This window comes from Erpetoichthys calabaricus, chromosome 7, assembly GCF_900747795.2.
Source record: "Erpetoichthys calabaricus chromosome 7, fErpCal1.3, whole genome shotgun sequence".
In the NCBI taxonomy this organism is placed as follows: Eukaryota; Metazoa; Chordata; class Cladistia; order Polypteriformes; family Polypteridae; genus Erpetoichthys; species Erpetoichthys calabaricus.
This window is the reverse complement of record NC_041400.2, coordinates 118,990,380-119,009,776: the sequence shown is the minus strand read 5'-3', so window position 1 is coordinate 119,009,776 and position 19,397 is coordinate 118,990,380. Positions and strand designations below refer to the sequence as shown.

Below are 19,397 nucleotides of genomic sequence, written 5' to 3'. Positions count from 1 at the left end.
ACAGTTTCATGTCATGGCAAGATTGAGCACAGCAACAAGACACAAGTTAGTTATACTGCATCAGCAAGGTCTCTCCCAGAGAAAGATTTCAAAGCAGACTGGGGTTTCAAGATGTGCTGTTCAAGCTCTTTTGAAGAAGCACAAAGAAACGGGCAACGTTGAGGATCGTAGACGCCGTGGTCGGCTAAGGAAACTTAGTGCAGCAGATGAAAGACACATCAAGCTTATTACCCTTCGAAATCGGAAGATGTCCAGCAGTGCCATCAGCTCTGAACTGGCAGAAACCAGTGGGACCCAGGTACACCCATCTACTGTCCGGGGGAAGTTTGGCCAGAAGTGGTATTCATGGAAGAGTTGCAGCCAAAAAGCCATACCTCCGACATGGAAACAAGGCCAAGCGACTCAAGTATGTACGAAAACATAGGAACTGGGGTGCAGAAAAATGGCAGCAGGTGCTCTGGACTGATGAGTCAAAATTTGAAATATCTGGCTGTAGCAGAAGGCAGTTTGTTCGTCGAAGGGCTGGAAAGTGGTTCAATAATGAGTGTCTGCAGGCAACAGTGAAGCATGGTGGAGGTTCCTTGAATGTTTGGGGCTGCATTTCTGCAAATGGAGTTGGAGATTTGGTCAGGATTAATGGTGTTCTTAATGCTGAGAAATACGGGCAGCTACTTATCCATCATGCAATACCATCAGGGAGGCGTATGATTGGCCCCAGATTTATTCTGCAGCAGGACAACAACCCCAAACATACAGCCAAAGTCATTAAGAACTATCTTCAGCGTAAAGAAGAAGTGTGATGGTTTGGCCCCCACAGTGCCCTGATCTCAACATCATCGAGTGTGTCTGGGATTACATGAAGAGACAGAAGGATGTGAGGAAGCCTACATCCACAGATCATCTGTGGTTAGTTCTCCAAGATGTTTGGAACAACCTACCAGCCGAGTTCCTTCAAAAACTGTGTGCAAGTGTACCTAGAAGAATTGATGCTGTTTTGAAGGCAAAGGGTGGTCACACCAAATATTGATTTGATTTAGATTTCTCTTTTGTTCATTCACTGCATTTTGTTGATTGATGAAAATAAATGATTAACACTTCCATTTTTGAAAGCATTCTTTGTTTACAGCATTTTTTTCACACCTGCCTAAAACATTTGCACAGTATTGCATATATGTGTGTGTGTGTGTGTGTGTGTGTGTGTATGTATGTATGTGTGTGTGTATATATATATATATATATATATATATATATATATATATATATATATATATATATATATATATATAATATATATATATATATAAAATATGGTGGAAATAGTTTTACTGTCAAATAATGCAGAGTATGCGACCCGTGTTTTGCCCTAATTCTGGGCTCATCAGGCGTACACACTCACTGCACTCCCCTCTCAGGGAACCGAACCTGGTAGGTAACCACCCATACAATCAGATTGTGATTCAGACTACGAATGCCATGAATATCTATATATATAATTCACTAAGCCGGGAGACAAGTAGCCACCCATGGAACGCACGCCGGAAGGGGCGTGGATTCACTAAGCCGCCCATGGCGCACGCAGGAAGGAGCCACGCCCACCAACTCTAAGACCACTGGATACGACGACAACTCGCAGAGCCACGCCCACCAACTCGGACGCGACGACTGGGAAAAAATGCAGTCATTTATGTTCGTCTGGGCTAGAGGCCACATGCATCTCTGAGCCACGTTGACTTTTCATTAGTCAACCTCAGTCGAACCTCGGTTCACACAGAGGCAGCGAGAGAGATAGACAGAGGCACACAGGCAGGCAGTGAGAGAGAGAGAGCCGTGCACACACACGGGCAGAGCCAGAGAGAGACAGAGGCACAGGCAGGCAGTGAGAGAGAGAGAGAGAGCCGCGCACACACACAGGCAGAGCCAGAGAGAGACAGACGCAGAGAGACAGAGGCACACAGGCAGACGCAGAGAGACAGAGGCACACAGGCAGCCCGAGAGAGAGCCGCGCACACACGGGCAGAGAGAGACAGAGGCACACAGGCAGGTAGTGAGAGAGAGAGAGAGAGAGAGAGAGAGACGTGCGCATACACACAGGCAGAGACAGAGGCAAACAGGCAGCCCGAGAGAGAGAGCCGCGCACACACACGGGCAGAGCCAGAGAGAGACGGAGGCACACAGGCAGGCAGTGAAAGAGAGAGCCGCGCACACACACGGGCAGAGCCAGAGAGACGGAGGCACACAGGCAGCCCGAGAGAGAGAGCCGCGCACACACACGGGCAGAGCCAGAGAGAGACGGAGGCACACAGGCAGGCAGTGAGAGAGAGCCGCGCACACACACAGGCAGGCAGTGAGAGAGAGAGAGAGCTGCGCGCACACACGGGCAGAGACAGAGGCACACAGGCAGGCAGTGAGAGAGAGAGCTGTGCACACACACAGGCAGAGCCAGAGAGAGAACGAGGCACACACACAGACAGACAGACAGACAGATAGATACTTTATTAATCTCAAGGGGAAATTCACATTCTCCAGCAGCAGCATACTGATACAATAAACAATATTAAAGATTGATAATAATGCAGGTAAAAAAAACAGACAATAACTTTGTATAATGTTAAATGTTAACGTTTACCCGAACCCCGCCACCCCCGGTGGAATTGAAGAGTCTCATAGTTTGGGGGAGGAACGAACTCCTCAATCTGTCAGTGGAGCTGAACAGTGACAGCAGTCTGTCGCTGAAGCTGCTCTTCTGTCTGGAGATGATCCTGTTCAGTGGATGCAGTGGATTCTCCATAATTGACAGGAGCCTGCTCAGCGCCAGTCGCTCTGCCACAGATGTTAAACTGTCCAGCTCCATGCCAACAACAGAGACTGCCTTCCTTACCAGCTTGTCCAGGCGTGAGGCGTCTTTCTTCTTAATGCTGCCTCCCCAGCACACCACCGCGTAGAAGAGGGCACTCGCCACAACCATCTGATAGAACATCTGCAGCATCTTATTGCAGATGTTGAAGGACGCCAGCCTTCTAAGGAAGTATAACCGGCTCTGTCCTTTCTTGCACAGAGCATCAGTATTGGCGGTCCAGTCTAATTTATCATCCAGCTGCACTCCCAGATATTTATAGGTCTGCACCATCTGCACACAGTCATCTGTGATGATCACGGGGTCCATGAGGGGTCTGGGCCTCCTAAAATCCATCACCAGTTCCTTGGTTTTGCTGGTGTTCAGGTGTAGGTGGTTTGAGTCGCACCATTTAACAGAGTCCTTGATTAGGTCCCTATTTTCCTCCTCCTGCCCACTCCTGATGCATCCCACGATAGCAGTATCATCAGCGAACTTTTGCACGTGGCAGGACTCCGAGTTGTATTGGAAGTCCGATGTATATAGTTACAGTTGGTGGGCGGGTCTCTGTTAGTTGCTTTTGCGAGCGGGCACATAACCAGGCAGTGTGTATGCTTCGAGAGCGAAGGTGGACGCGACAGCACCATCTAAGAAGAATCATATTTGTCGTGGATGTGAATCGCTGTATGCAGCATGTAAAACAGTTTGCAAGGGGTATTCCATGGTCTTAGCAGTGTCTCTACTTCGATGTGAATTGATGTATGCAGCGTGTAAAACGCTGTATTGTATGTTGCACTTTCCAGAGTTACATCTTTTCATTCACCTACAGTCGTATCCTCAAAACCAACCCCATTTGGACAACTGTGTCTTTCAGGAAGTGTTCGCCCATCAATACATAATTATGTGGCATATGCTACGCCGCAGGTTGGCTAGTATAAATATATATAATATATAATATTATTATGGTAATGGCCACTGCACTGGCCTCAGCAAGAACAAATAGCAACAGCAAAAAAGTGCTTGTTGTACTTCGGCAACTGTTGTTTAAATATAAGAGGCATCAAAATCCCAAGCAGCTGCAACTCATAAAAGGGAAAGCCACTCAGCCTGTTGGGCGCAAAGCACTATCCCTCACCCCTGTCACTCCACTCTGTTGAGGTGCCCTTTGCCCCTTTGTGACCACTGTCCTTGAAGCAACAATACAGGTCACAACACACTTGTAGCCCATGACACAAGGTACAGTGATCCCTCGCTATATCGCGCTTCGCCTTTCGCGGCTTCACTCCATCGCGGATTTTATATGTAAGCATATTTAAATATATATCGCGGATTTTTTGCTGGTTCGCGGATTTCTGCGGACAATGGGTCTTTTAATTTCTGGTACATGCTTCCTCAGTTGGTTTGCCCAGTTGATTTCATACAAGGGACGCTATTGGCAGATGGCTGAGAAGCTAGATTGCTTACTTTTCTCTCTCTCTTGCGCTGACTTTCTCTGATCCTGACGTATGGGGATTGAGCAGGGGGGCTGTTCGCACACCTAGATGATACGGACGCTCGTCTAAAAATGCTGAAAGATTATCTTCACGTTGCTATCTTTTGTGCAGCTGCTTTCTGAAACGACATGCTGCACGGTGCTTCGCATACTTAAAAGCTCGAAGGGCACGTATTGATTTTGACTGAAAAACAAACTCTGTCTCTCTCTATCTCTCTCTCTCTCTCTCTCTCTCTCTCTCTCTCTCTCTCTCTCTCTCTCTCCCTGCTCCTGACGGAGGGGGTGTGAGCTGCCGCCTTCAACAGCTTTGTGCAGCGGTGCTTTGCATACTTAAAAGCCAAACAGCCCTATTGATTTGTTTGCTAGAGATTGTTTTCTCTATCTATGTGACATTCTGTGCTCCTGACACGCACTCCTTTGAAGAGGAAGATATGTTTGCGTTCTTTTAATTGTGAGACAGAACTGTCATCTCTGTCTTGTCATGGAGCACAGTTTAAACTTTTGAAAAAGAAACAAATGTTTGTTTGCAGTGTTTGAATAACGTTCCTGTCTCTCTACAACCTCCTGTGTTTCTGCGCAAATCTGTGACCCAAGCATGACAATATAAAAATAACCATATAAACATATGGTTTCTACTTCGCGGATTTTCTTATTTCGCGGGTGGCTCTGGAACGCAACCCCCGCGATGGAGGAGGGATTACTATAATTAGTACCATGGAACATTGTCACCAGCACTTACTGTTTTGTAACCTGTTTTGTAAAGAAAAAGGTTTAAAACTAAATAATGATGTAGTAAATGCTGTGTCATTGTGTGTGGCTCATGAGGATTTAAGCTTATTTTCATGGTTGTTTTTGTGGCTTGCTATCCTGACAAGTATCAAGAGAAATCTGATTCTGTTAGTAAGACCACAACAGTATGAGAATAAAGAGCAAAGTAAAAGAGCAGGCAGGTGGAAGCCAGACTTGTTTTATTATTTTTTTAGTTGTCCAGTGGACAGTGGCAAGGTACCATTTATATTGCAACATTCAGAATAAAAAGCCACTCAGGCACTGTTGGACTTGCCTGGAAAAATCGGATTATCAGAGTATCATGTCAGGGTCTACACAGTCTGTGTACTTTTTTCTCCTTTATAGATGTAACAATATTGTAATAAAGATGGCCTGAATATTTTTAATTACACCTCATTGTTTAAGGCATTATGCGTCAAATTCACTGCCATGTAATCTAGAGACAAATTGTGGTTCAGTGGGTCACAGTGTGTTGGCTGACTTCTTTAAAGTTGGGATTTTGAAATGCTGTAATAAAAGGAAAATTAAAATTATGACCATTATTTTCCATTTACTTTATTGAGAAAGGTCTTGGCATTAAACAGCTGTTAGGGATCTCAGGTTTAAGAGTAAATAAGGCAGACTCGGATAAAACACAATTCTTTCAGATCACCGGAGAAGTGTTTAGAAAAAACTGCGCTGAGTACACTTGTGAATCAAAGTGCAGAGCATTGGGATAGCGAAAAAATGCTGTGAAGGGGTCTGGCTGTAAGTGTTACTAATAAAGTTAACAAGCTAACCATTCAAAATGTTCAGGGTCAGTGTCATATTGCAGAATGAAGTTTGAACCAATCAAACGTGTCTCAGATGGTACTTCGTGGTGAAAAATAATCTGTCTGTACTTTTCAGTAGTTTGATCATATCACCAACTCCATTTGTGTAAATGTAGCCCCACACCTGCAGGAAACCGATTCTCTGTATCACTGTTGCCTGCAAACAGTCAAACTGCGTCTTTTACAGATAAATATTTAAAATTTTGACTTGTCAGTTCATCCAACCTGCTGCTTTTTTTTTTTTTTTTGTTTTTTTTTTGCACACTGGTCCTTGTGATTTTGTGTGCATTACCTCTACACAACTGTTTTTGTTTCTCTCACATACATACACACACACATAAACATACACACATGTGTATGCATGTAGGTGTATGTATATGCATATGTATGTGTGTATGTTTATGTAAGTTGCATCATTTCCTGGGTACCTAACTACAGCATGATATTCCTGGGTACCTAACTACAGCATGATACTGCTTTTAAGTCAGGTGTTCATGATAAGTCATGCAGGTTGACTTCTGCATTTTTTTCATTTAATTTCAAACATTGCTCCTTGTTGTGGTGTGGTATGTCACGTGCAAAAAGGATGCTTAGATTTAAACATGGAAGCAAAAAATGCACATAATTTGAATTAGAAATTTATTAGTAGTACCCACAGAATGGTACACAATGAAATCTCTAAACCACCTTACAGTTTTCTCTTTAGCAAATAGTCTTTTGATTAGAAATTAGTTTGTATTATTAATTAAACCTTGCTAGATGGTCATTTACAATTCATATAATACCAAGGAAACTAAGTATGCTTCATAATCGGTTTGGCCACTGGTAACTGTTGATCACTAATAACATTTTTAATTTATTTTTTTTATTTTATTTTTTTAACAGCCAGTCTAATGAAGATTCTGAGTCTGGTTCTGGGTCTAGCTCAAGTAGCAGCAGTGATGGTAGCAGTAGTCAATCAGGGAGCAGTGACTCTGGCAGTGACTCAGATTCTGGTAGCCAATCTGAATCGGAAGAGTCCAAAGGAAGAAAGGATCAAGAAAACAAAACTTCCAGTATTGATGTGGCTGAGGTAAGGTGCACCTTTTTATGAAATTCACTGTAAACATTGAAAAATGATGACACTTCAGTTTAAATGTTAGTGAAACGTTCTTTTTTTTTTTTTTTAGCATTTGCTTAGGTTTTTGACTAATGGAGGTTAGTTTAGTCATGTACTGTTCTCTCCCTTTCTCTCTGTAAATGCTGAATGAAAAACTATTTCCTAAATTGTAGAGCCTTTATATGCATTTTTTAGCCTTTTCAAGTAGGTGATGCTGCACTTACATTTGGATTGTACTTGTTCAGTTTCTTGCAAGATGAAAAAATATGTGTTGTAATAGTAACTGTGTTCTTTTTGGAGGGCAGAGATTTTCTCTGGTCATACTTATTCAATCATTTTCTGATAGAGTTATGAAGTACAAGATTTACTTTTGTTGACAAGGGGTCTGTTATTTTCTGTAACATAAGTATTTCTTTGTCTCTGGCATGCTGTTATCAAACTCCAGGATACTAGACTAGGACGGAGTGGTGGCTCTGAGGCTAGGGATATGCCGTGGCAATCGGAAGGTTGCCGGTTCGAATCCCGTAAATGCCAAAAGGGACTCTGCTCTGTTGGGCCCTTCAGCAAGGCCTTTAACCTGCATTTGCTGAGCGCTTTGAGTAGTGAGAAAAGCGCTATATAAATGCAAAGAATTCTTATTATTATTAGACTATACTGCTAAAGTTTCTGCTTTTTTAGGCAGATGATATCACCTTCTAATCATAAACTAATAATGTACAGTTGATTAGCACAACTTTTGTGCATATTGATCAGATATCCACTTATCAGTGCTAAGTCTGATAATGAACACCCTCTAAATGTGAAATTAACTGGGTGCTGTTGTATGTGTGATTGACTGAATTCATTGAATTGTTAGCCAGAATGGTATTTGTCAGAATGAATAATACCAACTTTTGTATTTACAACTCCATTTATTTTCTGAATATTGACATTCTAATTTAATATGGTATTTTATATACAAAATTAAGGAAATGCACAAATAAATAAAAGTACTGTGAAATGTGAACATTAATGTGTCATGAAATATGTTTTTTGTGGCTTCTTTGTTTAAGTTTGTAATATTCTTCCAAACACATCATGGAATACAGCTTGAAATAAAACTGTCACTTTGACTCATCAGAGTTAAGATGGTGGCCTTTAGCACACACTGTATTTTGATTGGTGGGTCCTCTTCTGTAGATGGCTCATGCCTAATTCAGTATATCAGTGTGGGAGATAGAGGTTAATGAAATAGCACAACAGTTATTAGAAAAATGCTTACTGTGTATTCTGCCGGTGTTATCACGTAATTCAGAGAAAATATTGAATAAGATATAGATTAAACTATTTTTGAAATCACCGAAGAACTGGTGCAGTGGACTAGGCCATATGCCAGTTCTGGTGACGAAGTTACCTGCCCTGGACGATGTCCATCCTTTGATGTTCCAGTTGAGTTAACAGAACACTTTCATTTAGGCGGTTTAAAAGTTGCAGATATATATGGTGTATCAGAGAAGATGATCAGAAGGCAAACTGAATATTTGGTAGCCAGAATGACCTTCACCTTGTGCTAGTTACATGTCACTTTGGACCCCACAAATCTAATGGAGTTTGCCAACCTAACAGAACAAAAAAAAAAAAAAAGAAAAGAAAGAAATATGCCAAACAAAACATAGAGATTACCTGTAGAATATAAGTGTTCCTAAAGTATGATAGACTATCAAAAGAAAGCAGTTTGTTTATAAAACACATTTCACTGCATAGATTTGGTTCTCCCTCTAAATCTTTTTGCTTGACCCTAAGTTGATAATGTTCTCTACTGTTATAGTTCAGTACTGGTAATTTTCAAAGACCTTGTGCTCAGCTCTTGGTTCTTCCGCTCTCAGATATGCTGGAGACTCCGTGGGGGACACCCCCAGTGGATGCACTGGAGAATTCAAAGGCAAAACGCTGCTTGTATTGTCGTCAAAGGGGGCGTTTTGCATTTGGAATGGAGTTATCCGTTAATGGCTTTCGTACTCGTACAGAAGTCCTAAAGTTACCAGCTTTCGGACCCCTGAACCAATAACTACTCCCTCCCCTGTCTCAAAGCTGCTTTGTAACCCTAGTCCACATACATGCAGGCCTTCCCGCTCCATTGCATGCCTATGCAACTCAGCACAAGAAGAAGATCTCCCTTGGAGTTTTCAAAGTGTTTTTGTAAATGTATAGGTCTGAAGAGCATTTTCCGCTGATAGTACATTGAGCTTGGATTACAGATCATGCTAAAAAATGAACTTGGAAAATACTTGCTTCTGGTGCAGAGGTTAACTAAATGCTGGTGTGGTACACTTATGGAGATTGGGTTTTTCAGTATTTCTTTCAGTTTCTTGTACTGAACAACCCTAATGAACATGTATTTGTATTTTTTTGCGTATGCATATACAGTGCATGTTAAAAGTATTAAACACCTGGGAAGCTTTCACAATTTATTGCAATTCAACATAGCAACACTTGGACCCCTGGTTTTTTTGAAAGGCAGTGTATACACCACTCACAAAAAAACAGCACTCTGCGTGAGTCTACTGAGGTTGCTGCAGTGTTCATCACTGCTATTTGATGATGCCATGGCAATGTGCTCGATTGACCTGAAACCCAGTAACGTGGTGTAGGATGCCTGTATTCCCAATTATTTGGTCTTGTATAACTTTCAGTCATTCTGAGCAATGTATCTCACTGTCACATGTCTGCATTGTTGACTTAGACCAAGATCAAGGCTGAAGTCCATATTTCCAATTACTTGGTTGTGTATAACTTTCAGGTGTTGCCTGCTTTGAGCAGGTTGGAAAGCCGAGGTAGTCTGCTTGTTCAGTTTATAGGTCATGTTACCATATACCATGACATAAGCTATAGATTTGAGACCCATATCAAGGCCAAATGCCCAGGGGTTTGTGAGTTTTTGTATGACAGACAAACAACACTTAGCATTCTATATATAGATTGAATCACAGCAGATTTAATTTGGCTGTTTTGCACAGATCAACAGAAATACATTTATATGCCACTGCTGCCAAACAAACACAGCATAAGACATGGTGTCTTCCAGTCCTCCCTTTCTGTTTGCACCGACTCGCCAATAAGGTAGATTGAAATGCACATTACTCTAGGTCAGTGTTTCTCAACCTTTTTGGTGTTGTGAAACACTTTTTCCCTTATGTGTGTTTGTGACCCACCTTTGGGTTTATCCCCCTCGGTGAATCGAGCTTGATTGTCAGAGCTGGAGAGTTGGTCCCACTTGGTGAATTAAGCATGGTTATTAGAGTGGGAGGGGGATTGACAGTGATGCAGTACCAATATAAATACTAGAAACCTTCAACCCAACAGCAACAGCCTGCAACCTAAATGTGGGTTGCAAATCAGTGGTGGTTTAACACTGCTGTACTTGATACTGTAATATTCAGTTCACTTGTTGCACAAATTCACATGCAGCCCATACACAAAGGCGTTACCTTTAAGATTCTAATCCATTGATAGAAAAATCATGTTTCGTTTTGCATGTAGTTTTATGTTTAATGTTCTTGGTTTTTATGTTTAAACGTGTTAGCAAGTTTTTCACTCATTTTTTGCAGACAGTTAAAATGGTTTTTTCAAAATCCATAATGGAAGAAGAAAGTTTTCACCTAGCATACCAGATAGCTGGTATATTGCTATCTAATAAGTGTTTTATTTTGTTCCTTTTTGTGTAAGCCCCTCCTAAAAATAGTCTGCCTCATAAATACATGTATGGTTTTTATATATTGCATTTTATTCTTGTTTATGTACAATATCCATCCATTTTCCAACCCGCTGAATCCGAACACAGGGTCACGGGGGTCTGCTGGAGCCAATCCTAGCCAACACAGGGCACAAGGCAGGAACCAATCCCGGGCAGGGTGCCAACCCACCGTAGTGTACAATATTGTATTTGTATATAATTTTTATTGTATTTGCAATTGTATAGTACGTGTCTTGCTTAAAAGTGGAAGTGTGCTTAATTAAGAATAAATTAAACTGTAATTGCAAATAATAAAATTTCACTATGTAATACATCAGAAGGTTAGGCTATAAGACTCTTTAAATGTTACAAACTGAAGGCTCGATACTTTTTAAAGCTCTGTAATTGTATTTGATTTGGCTTGTATTTCAGCTCATGGTGTGTAATTTATGGAAAAAGAGAAAACTGGCAGCAAAACTTTATGTAGGAAAATGGTTGATGTACCTTATGATAATCTGGGTTGGCTGTAGCTACTGTCATATCCTTGAACCTGTGACTATCAATAGTTATGTACTTAAATAAATCCAAATAATAAAACAAGTGGTCATGGTGGAGGTTAAAACCAATAAATACTCCCCCAAAAAAGGTTAAAAATCACAGGTTAAAATCAGTTAGGATCCTTTCTTTAAATCCACACATCTCAGTGCATACTTTTCAAACCATACCTCTTTCCCTTCTTACTGCAAAAGCCCAGCCCATCTTTCTTTCCTGTCTCCCCAGCTCATACTTCTTGGGTCTTGCAGCCAGGCTGAGACACTGACTGCTGCAGTCCCTCTACCCAGCTGTCATATAAGCCCCCTCAGAAGGTATCTGCTGGGTTGCTAGGAGCCAGACCTCCATCGTTCTGCTACCTGACGTGATTCTAGCCTGAACTCTAGAGCATTTGATTGAGTCTGCTTCTCCTGAATGCTCAGTGGGAGCAACACACACCTGGAGCATAGTACCTCTCACTACTCCATGGGGGACACTGACTGCTCTGTCCATGCTAGTTCATACTCCCAATAGTTCTTCCCCATGATCTAACCACCTTCACGTTACTTTTAACTTACAGCGGTCACAGGTGTCTTGACTGCGCCCCAAAGATTGTTATTAGGGAAATTGGCCGAACAAATAGCCTCTGCAAATAAATGCAATTTGTCAATTTCAACACTCAACACCCTGGGGACACATGGCAATGCTACTGTGCGTACCCACACCCACTGAGCCTCGGTGCACTGTTTTTATTTTAAAAACTGCACACTGCCATGGGCCCCTATGTGTTTCATTGCATATCTCTAAGCCAGTTGTGAGCAGTGTTGGTCCTAGAGGGCCACGGTGGCTGCAGGTTTTTTTTTTTTTCCAATCCAGTTCCTTAATTAGAAACCAGTCCTTTCTAGTCTCAGACCTTATTTAATATTATTGCTTGTTAGTGTTTTAAATCTGCAGTATCAGGTTCCTATATCGTAGATTTTTTTTTCCTTTCCCAGGATAGAATCCAAATGATTTGAAGCCTAAAATGGATGAGTAAATCTGTCCTTCACCTTTTTCTCTTTAGTTTCCTTCCAAACACTTTATTAAACCAGATTTTTCACCTGATGAATCCACACAGGTGTAAACAGAAACAAGTTATATGGAGAACCGCTGATTCCTTTCTCATTTGAATGTCATTGCTAATAAGAAGCAATTAAAGAGTGAAATCCAGATGTTTCAGTCTGAAATCATCAGTTAAGGGTGGGGAACCCTTTACAAGCAACACCACTAAAATGAAACATGAAAATAATGCTTGAGCAGTAAGTGCTTCATCAGCAATAATTGACTCCACATTAAGAAACTGGGTTCGAACAAAAACCTGCAGCCATTGTGGCCCTCCAGGATCACCATTGCTCACTCCTGCTCTAAGAAGAATTTAGGTAATATACCATATCGTGCTTTGTACTTTAAATCAACATCTTTAGCTTAGAACATTATTAGCAATATTTGAGTATTGGGATTCAGCAGCTCTCATATGCAATGACTTATTGTAAGACCTGACTGAGGTGAAGGTCATATTGTAACCTGGCGAGTGTTATACTTGCTTAATCTAATTCAGCGTTGAAAGGGCCAAAGCCCACCCTGGAAGCAATTGGCACAAGGCAGGAGCTAGCTAAGGACAGAGTGCCAGTTTATCACAGGGCCTGTTATCAGATACACATACCCCTACACTTTCACTCACATGGGGCCCATTTACAGTTTCCTATTAACCCAACATGCATGTCTTTGGGAACATGGGAGCAAAACTCACACAAACAACTTGGGAGTGTGAAAACTCCACACTGACAATGACCGGTGCGAGGGGTTCATACTCAAGGATGTGTTCTCTGACTACCATTTCCTTTTTCAATTAGTATTGATTTTTCTATATATAATACTGGGGGGCTTTGCTCGCCAACCCTGGGTTTGGTTTTCCGGATACACACTTTTAAGATTTTTTTTCTTTGAATTGTTGCTATTTCATTAGTTTCACTTTTATTTCAGAACTTTGGTAAATACAATATTTGGAATCTTATTTGGAGTCTCAACATGCTGAATCTTTTAAATGAGGTCCGTGAGACATGTGTTTTAATGACTTTGTACCATAATTCAGGATAGGTTTCTCTGTTTGGAATTTCAGCACAGACAAAATGCAGCAGTTAATTTTTTTTGCAAAGTAACCAATAAATGCATGTGAGGTAAACCCCGTTTTTGAAATTCTCTGACTTAAACTTCAAAGCCTTATAATATTTACATACTTTGACATATCACCTATGTCCATATACTGTATTCAATCTCTATTCGCCTTTTCGTTATTTCTCTGAGTAATAATTCCTCTTTGTTTGCGCTAATGTGATGTTTACTTTCTTTGTTTTGACACTGTCATTTTTTTCTGCTTCCATATTCTGTATCTTGCCCAGCATGTGTTTCGCGCCTACGTTTTTTGAATTCCACTGTTTTCATTATCTCTAACCTGCTCTGCTTGTGTTTGGCCCCCCTTGTTTTTTAACCTCATTATGACGTTTTACTTTGTTTTTTACTGTCTTTTATTTCTGACCTCACTTTGTCCTGCCTTTTTTTTCAATGACACGTGGTCAGTGGTGATTATTTTCTCTTTTTTCGAGTAATAATTTGTTTGTTTGTGCTACTGCGATCTTTACTTTCTTTTTTTTTATACTTGCTAATTTTCCTGCTTTCATATTCTTTAACTTTCTCTACATGTGTATCGCATGGTTTGTTTTTTTTTTGAGCCTTTCAAATTCCACTGCACTTGTGTATAGCACCAATGTTTTTGAATGTCTTCATGAAGTTCTACTTTGTCTTTTACTCTTTGTCTTTTAATTCTGAGCCCGATTGGACATGCTTTTTTTTTCCCAGTTCCACTTGTTCCGGGCTGATAATTACTTTCCTTATTTTCTGTATTTGCAAATAGATTATTCTTTTTCTATTTTGCATTTTTTTCTCTCCGCTTTTGAGTCTCTTTTTTCTATGCTGCTCTTTCTTCTTCACTTAGTCGCCGACGTTTCTTCTATAACATATTGTCCTTATATGCTTTATATGTGCTGAGAGCCCTGGATCTGTTGTGCTCAAAGCCTGTACACGACGAGTGTTTTGCTGTCTGTGGTCTTCTTTGATATTGGTTGTAAGTAGGGCGTGTCTTGCAAGAATCTCGTGTTCTACGTCCCCGCGAGACGGTCCTGGGTCAGTCTCTTGGCACAAAGTCTCATGTTTAAGGTCCCTGTGAGATGCTCCGTGGCCAATCTTTTATCTCGCAGGTCTTTTAAGTGTCTTCTGTGATCTTCATATGAAGATCATGTCTCGTCTCCCTAGTCTTACTCTCCAAAGGATTTTTTTTTATAATAGACAGATATGCATGTTAGAGATTATTTTAGAGAAAACTAATACATGGAAGAATACAATTTTGAATTGGCATGTATTCCTAACATTTAGCTAGACTTTGCAGTATTACAGCTTCCTTTTCATTTACTTAAATAGCTTTGTCAGCAATAAAAACCCAAGCACAGATAGCATCATGTCCTACTAATTGAGAATAATGTCAGTATAATTTTTTAAATGTACAGTTTTTGTCATACTGTACTAATAACACTGGAAGCACCATACAATTTTCAATTTCTAAAATCCCTGACACAAATTGTGTCTGCATCCAGCTATTCTCGCTATTGGTCCATCAATCAGTGCAGCAATGTGTAAAGAATCAAAGGAAAAGTTGAGTTTACAGTTTTAACAACATGAGCACTTGCAGTGCAGCATTTTAGGAAAAATCAAGTATGGATTCCTGTGGATCACACAGGCAAAATATATTGTGAATGGTTTTAAGAGATTGTCCTCCATCTCTCTGTCTTCATAAAGAGTCGAAACAGGTGATTTTAAGAATGGACAGAGGAGCAAACATTGTAAAACCCACTGTAATGAACAAAAGTATTAACAAGGTAAATTACATTTAACTTAAGTGTAATGTTTTGATGATTCAAACATAATTTCGGAGTGCAGCTTCTCTATCTTTAGTTTATAATGGGAGTCTGTGGAAAACAATGTTTGCTTTTTCTCAAAAGCTGGAAGAAGCTTATATACTAATGATCTTGATTCTGTAAGCATGGTTTTTACCCTCATTTAATTTACAGATGCTCTATCTATTGAAGACTGTGTAATGGTCTCATAATTAAGATATGCACAGCAGTTGTTCAACAGTGGCATAGTACTCATGAATGACATATATCTCACCAAGACAATGTAGTACAGATATACCAGATATGAAGACCCTGCGACTGAGGAACTGATTTGTATGAAAACTTTGCTCAGTCCAGGTTTCCACATTGTACACATGGACCATGGCACAGTCAAGATCTTTAAAGTTAGAGCCAGAGCAGTAACAGAGGTAGAAGCCATTTTATTAGAGCAGAGTGGCATAGCTGCACCTGCTGCATCTCACACAGCCTCACGATCAGAAGAAATAGAATGGAATGCCAAGAGAACAATGAAGTCACTTGGAAGGTTTTTAAAAGAGTGCACCAACTAAGAATACAGGTCTGGCTGACAAACATTTTAGACTGAACTACACAGCTACTTACAGTGTCTCTCTGGCACAGTGAGAATGATCCTCTGACATGGTGGAAGCTGCACAAGGTCAAATTTCATCATATTACCCAATTTACTGAAAAACATCATCTGCATCCTTGCCATCATTGCCATCTCTGAGAGGCTATTTAGCATTGAAAGCTATGTTATAAGTGAATGTGATAGCTTTCCTTCACAAAATCTGAAGCTGTAATGTGTTTACCAAGCAGTTTTGTAGAATTTGGTTTTAAATAGTCTGCCTCAATGAAGGGTATATTGCCTTAGTTTACTTTTGCATTAAAAGGTTCTGTTCTGTTGATCACATTTGTCAAGTTGTTAGGCAGAACGTAGTTAGAAGTTTGAACGTTTGTGAAACATTCATTGTCATTTGAAGGTCATTTTGTGTCTGTTTGCAGTGATTATTTGTTTTGAATTATTGTTGACTTTTGTAGCACTGTTTACATTTAGAGAACTGTTATTTGGTTTTGCTGTTTTTGTATATTGAATATTGAGTTAGTGTAGAAACTGTAAGGATTATTTATTTACCGTATTTTTTGCACCATAAGACGCACCTGACCATTAGACGCACCTAGGTTTAGAGGATGAAAACAAGAAAAAAAATATTCTGAACCAAATGGTGCACTAATATGTTTAATAAAATAAAGCAGAATAATATTTCAACCATGTAAATTCAACAGCGGTATTAAGAAACATCATCACTGTCATTAACAAATAAGGAGAGACTTTAAGTTTCAAGCACTCTTCTAGTTTTATGGAAACCCAAGAACTCCTTATCGCTAGTGTCAGAATTTATTAAGCTCAGTTGCTCACAATCACTTTGCAGCATCACGTACCTATCATCACGCGACATAACCTGTCCAAAGTCACCAGGGGACAAAGCACGTTTGGACCAATGCTCCCCTGAACTTATATTGCCAGTCTAGTCCCATCTATATTTGTAATGCCACAAAGCCCTTCATCTCATGTTTTGTTGTGGGTTTCCAGTTTGAAAAATGAGAATGCGGTGCAAGCACAGCCCTTGATTCAAAAAATTGCTCTGCATACCTGTTTGTCTCGTTTGACAGTAGCTGAAAGGCAGCTTCAGGAAAGAACAGCCTGAAGTAGTCCAGCGGCTGGTAATCTGTGGAGTCCGGAGTCCAGAGTCCGACTCAGTGATAATGCGCAAAACAATCTCTGCTCTTTTTTTTTTTCTGCACTTGCTTCGCTCCCTCATGAGATGTAGATGCCATCTTGCTTTTGTTTACATTTCGCAACTCACGCACACGCAAGGATTAGATGCCGAGTCAATGAGTCTAACATTCCTCCAAGCACAGAGGGAATGCCTGTAACGTAACAGTGAGTTTTGTCGCCCTCTACCCCTGGATGTCTACTTTTGTCAGGTAATACACATCATGGTCTGTGACGCAATATTCGCTCCATAAGACGCACAGACATTTCCAACCTTCTTTTGGGGAAAAAAAAGTGCGTCTTATGGTGCGAAAAATACGGTATATTTTACTGTATATGTTAGTGGAAGATGTGTTACTTTTGTTTATGTTTAAAATTTAGCTGCTAATGAGTTTGAATAATATTGAACCATACATTTAGAAAGTGCATTTTTCTCTGAAGTAATTTGATTAAGCTTCAAGTACTAATTTAAAATTTCTTTGTCTTATATCTGCTATCAGTTTGGCTATCTGATATTCCTTCTTTCCCCAAAATGTTATTTTGAAAAGGTTTAAATGATCTCGACATAATTAAGAATTTCTATGATTAGACATAAATCTGAATATCTTGTTAAAAATTGTCACTTGGTTTAGAATTAAAATACAGGCAGTCGTCGGATTATGGATAAGTTGACCTCTTGTGGATATTCATAATGATTTTGTTTGTCGGTTAAAAAAAATACTTAATTATGTATTTTATTAAAAAAAAGTTTCAAATGGTAAAACGACAGTGTAGCAAATATTACAGTCATGGCCGAAATTATCGGCACCCCTGGAATTTTCCCAGAAAATGCACCATTTCTCCCACAAAATGATTGCAATTACAAATGTTTTTGTATATACATGTTTATTTCCTTTATGTGCATTTTGGCAACATTATGTCAGATTTGGCTTTTTTCTCTGTTTTTTTGTGGTGTTCCAATGCACATAAAGGAAATAAACATGTGTATACCAAAACATTTGTAATCGCAACAATTTTCTGGGAGAAATGGTGCATTTTCAAGGAAAATTCCAGGGGGTGCCGATAATTTCGGCCATGACTGTATACTTTAAATCACAAAACCCAAATAATTTAAACTAAAATGAGCCCTGGGTATGTATATACATTGAGGTTTTGAATGATACAGTACCTCATAGAGTTGTAAAGGCATCGTGATATCATGAAAAACCACCACTTATCTGTGACAGAGCTTATTGTGCAGCTGCACACTGCCACTTATATTTGGTGACGCATGTGCATAAGAGCTCGAAATGATTGAAAATTGTTACTGAACTCTAGGGCTGGGTAATATGGAAAAAAAAAACTTTTTTTAAAACTTTATTCACAATTTAATATTTAATTGAAAATGTTAACATGGAAATCATTTTACACTCTTCTTGAGGGGATAAAACAAAATTAGAAAATGTCCACATTGTGCAAACATAAAATTTAACTGTATCCTTCATTGAAATAAAAAATACATTTACAGTGTGAGGAAATGTGAAAATAAAAAAAAAGTTGTGCAAACTGGGTTGTACTTTTTTTTTTCTAAATGTTTGCAGCCCTAGTTCTTCTCTGCCACCTCCACTTAAAGGCAACTTTCTTTAAACTCTTCAGTTTTCCTTAAAACATTTTCTATTTATAACCCTTAATGCTCTTACTGATAGGGTCTGCCTTATGCATCTTCATCTTGTGCTTTCTCACATTGGTTCCATTCTGGAGGGTGTTTATGTTTTAAGTGCTGAAGTACTGTCTTTTAATGTTTTAACTTTTATAGTTTTACAAACTTTGCTTTTTACATTAGTTTGTTCAACATCCAATCTTTCTTTTCCAAACAAATTCCAGGAACAGACTTAATGTTACAACCTTTCTTTAGAACAAGCTCATTTTTAAGAAAAGCACTGCTCATCGTATTCTTTAACATTTATATGTTAAATCAACACATGTGAACACCTGATCAGCTGGAGTGTTTGCTCGACTGTTTAACTGCACCTTTTGGTGATTAACAAAAGAACATGATTTTCATGACTGAATTCCACTTTAAAACATTAATTCGAATTAAACTATTTAGTTGAAAAGCTGCCCAGACTTGCTGTAGTGTGTTGTGCTATTCTGTATCATTAATGTCAGCTTCTACATATTCATTCATGTCACAGCTTGTTTGCTTCATTCAGAATTACAAAAAAAAAGGATGTAGCATATTAAATATGCAATTGAATATTAATTGAAGTTCAGTTGAAAAGAAAGGTTGAAATTTTTTTATGCATGTTAATTTCTGCAGAATTGCCATAAATCAAGGCTTCCATAACCTGAGACCCACCTATATCAGT

The 19,397-nt window shown here is 39.6% G+C and overlaps 1 protein-coding gene across 1 annotated transcript in view; it reads left to right on the top strand.

Moving 5' to 3' along the window:
- Positions 1 to 19,397, top strand: part of chd1 (chromodomain helicase DNA binding protein 1) — a 236,842-nt gene that overhangs the window by 56,106 nt on the left and 161,339 nt on the right. Inside the window, exon 3 of the mRNA XM_051929867.1 lies at positions 6,812 to 6,998. Coding sequence (XP_051785827.1) covers positions 6,812 to 6,998 — 187 coding nt within the window. The remainder of the gene's footprint in view (positions 1 to 6,811; positions 6,999 to 19,397) is intronic.